Below are 3,012 nucleotides of genomic sequence, written 5' to 3'. Positions count from 1 at the left end.
GCTCCCTTCTTAATTTTTTCTGTGTGTTTTCCATAGTCGATCACTCTAGGTGTTCGGATGTAAAAAATTGCACCCACTTTGGCGTCGTCTGTGGGAACTTCGATACAAAAGTCCGTTCCCTATCCCTTACATACAGCATCACTCCAAAATGGCAACAGAGCCAGACACTATTCAACCGCAACAGCAGGAGACCATGCAAAAGATACGCAAAGAGATACAAGCACAACTGGACGTTCTGCGACAAGCAAACGAAGCCAGCGCTAAGAAAATCAATATGCTAAGGCAGGCTCAAGAAACCAGCGTGGCATAAATCAACACTCTACGCAGAGAAAACGAAAGACTCCGATGCAACGCTCGGTGGAATGAACATTCAACCGACCCTCGGCCCGAACGTCAAAACGAAGATCCCCCCATGGAGCCAGGCGATGATAATCCACCCCACCAACAGAAGGCTCCACGCCAACAGCCCAATGGAACGCTGGAGGACATCTACGATGCTGCAAGTCAGTCGTGCACCTTGGGGAACTCCAATATTAGGGGGCCTCGAATCACCAAAGGCCATCCATCAGATGACGCGAATTTAGGTAGAAAAGAATTGTGGACCCCAGCAACTGGTCAGCCGCCTTCGGGGAGTGACTTTATCACCAGGCTCCGAAAAGAAATTGATGAACGAATCAAAGGACTGAAGGCCCAAATGCCCGAAGACATGGCGAGAGAATTTACTGCATTAATAATAAAAACCCCTTTCACAGATGAGATAGGACGGGTCGCAAGACCCAAGAAATTCACGATGCCTAAGTTCATCAAATTCAATGGGACTGGAGATCCTCTCCAGCACCTCAACCACTATACTCAGGAAATGACACTAGAGGCTCATAATGATTTATTCATGTGCAAAATATTTCCATCCAGCCTGACAGGGGTGGCCCTAAAGTGGTTAAAGAATCGCCCATGCAAATCGATCCCAAACTTCGAATCACTATACGTCGCGTTCTTGGCCCAATATTGTGGAAATAAAAAATAGAAGAAAACCATTGCTAGTCTCTTTACAATTCGGCAAATGAAGGGAGAAGGCATGCAAACCTTCCTCACCCGATTCAACATGGAGTCTTCGGGCATACCAGATTGCAATCAAGACACAGCCATAGAAGCGTTCAAGATAGTCACGGTGCAAGGCTCACATTTTCGTTCTTCTCTGGTGAAGAAGGCCCCAACTAACATGTCAGAGTTGAATTCACGGGCACAAAACTACATCAGACTTGAAGAAAATAAAATAACTAGGCAGCAGAGAGCGACACTGGTCACAGTAGAGAATCGACCGAAGGAACAATCGAGCACCTCGCCGGCCCATTGGGAACCCCCGACTATTGAGGGACGAGCCCCTAAAAAGAAATCCCGAACAACTAAAAGGGTCACACCGCTCAAAGTAACACCGGCCCGACTGTACCAAGAGACCAAAGCAAGAAACATCTTCCAGATCCCACCACCAATCAGACAGCCAATGGAGCAAAGAGACCAGAATAAACACTGTGCATTCTATAGTGACTTCGGCTACCTAACCAATGATTGTAGGAGCTTGAGAAAACAAGTGGAAGCGTTAATGGCCAAGGGCGAGTTAACCGAATACTTGATTACCCCGGGACAGCAAAGGCAACAAGATCGAGCCCTGGCAATTCTAAAGGCCGCGGTAGAGAGCCATCCTGTTCGGGTAATTAACACAATTCATGGCCGTCCGAAAGAAGACGAGTAATCGGGAAATTCCTAGAGGATCCAGCTCAAACAAGCCTATAAGCTGCGAAGGATTGGGGAAATCAATACCGTCGACTGCAAACCCAATCCAACACAGGTTTCTTTTCATAAAGGGGATCTCAGAAGGGTGCAACACCCGCACGAAAACCCATTAGTAATTAGTCTACTAGTGGCCAAATGTCTGGTCAGACGAGTACTGATTGACCCTAGCAGTAGTGCTAATATTATGACAAAATGGACGTTCGATCAGTTAAAAGTGGCTGCAGACCAGATTCGTCCCACTAAAAGTCCTTTGGTAGGATTCGATGGAAGAAGAGTGGAGCCCATAAGAGTGATCACGCTATCAGTGACTGCTGCTAAAATATCTCTGAAAGAGAACTTCGTGATTGCGGATATTCACCCAACCTACAATTTGCTAATGGGTTGAGGATGGATCCACCGCATGGAAGGAGTCCCATCAACCCTGCACCAAGTCATGAGATGCATAAGCCTGAATGGCCAAGAGGTCATCGATATCTGGGGAGACCAAGTAACAGCAAAGGAGTGCTATCAGACGACGGTTTACCCTTCCGAAAAGGACAAGAAATTGCTGAAATAGCAATTACCGAGCTCTTCCCCTCCAAAAGAGACGGAGGAACCGAAAGAAGAGCATCTTACTGTAGAACCCCTAGAAGCCATGCAGATAGTCGCAGGGGACAAGCGCAAGCTGACCTACATAGCGACTCTCCAGTCAGTTCAGGAGAAGGAGGAACTGGTAGAAATCCTAAGGAAGAACGCAGACATCTTCTCTTGGAATCACTGGGACATGCTGGGAATTGATCCACGGATGGCCTGTCACAGCCTAAATGTGGACCCCAGCCACCATCCGGTGAAACAAAAGCAAAGAAGGTTTGCCCCTGAAAGGAACAAAAACATTGCTAAAGAAATCAATAGACTTTTAGAAAACAGAGTTCATCAGAGAAGTCCAGTTTCCTCAATGGTTGTCAAACGTGGTGGTTGTCCAGAAAAAGAATGGTAAATGGCGAGTATGCATTGACTTCACCAACCTGAACAAAGTGTACCCAAAAGATAGCTTCCCACTCCCCAAGATCGATCAGATGGTAGACGCCACGACCGGATATGAAGAACTGACTTTCCTTGATGCTTACTCGGGCTACAACCAAATCCCAATAAACCTTTCAGACGAAGAAAAGACTTCTTTCATCACCGAACGGGGGACCTATTGCTACAAAGTAATGCCCTTCGGACTAAAAAATGCAAGAG

At 46.8% G+C, this 3,012-nt stretch overlaps 1 protein-coding gene across 1 annotated transcript; it reads left to right on the top strand.

The window, feature by feature from the left end:
• Positions 1–1,102: 1,102 nt before the first annotated feature.
• Positions 1,103–2,176, top strand: LOC132296395 (uncharacterized). Its single transcript, XM_059794599.1, has 2 exons — positions 1,103–1,746; positions 1,939–2,176. The coding sequence occupies exons 1-2, from the start codon at positions 1,103–1,105 to the stop codon at positions 2,174–2,176; spliced, it is 882 nt and encodes a 293-aa protein (XP_059650582.1).
• The last annotated feature ends 836 nt before the right edge of the window (positions 2,177–3,012 follow it).

This window comes from Cornus florida, unplaced genomic scaffold, assembly GCF_030987335.1.
Source record: "Cornus florida cultivar Cherokee Brave unplaced genomic scaffold, ASM3098733v1 CherokeeBrave_3.0.0_Hap2_Chr02, whole genome shotgun sequence".
Taxonomy (NCBI): Eukaryota; Viridiplantae; Streptophyta; class Magnoliopsida; order Cornales; family Cornaceae; genus Cornus; species Cornus florida.
This window is presented reverse-complemented; position numbering and strand designations above follow the sequence as displayed.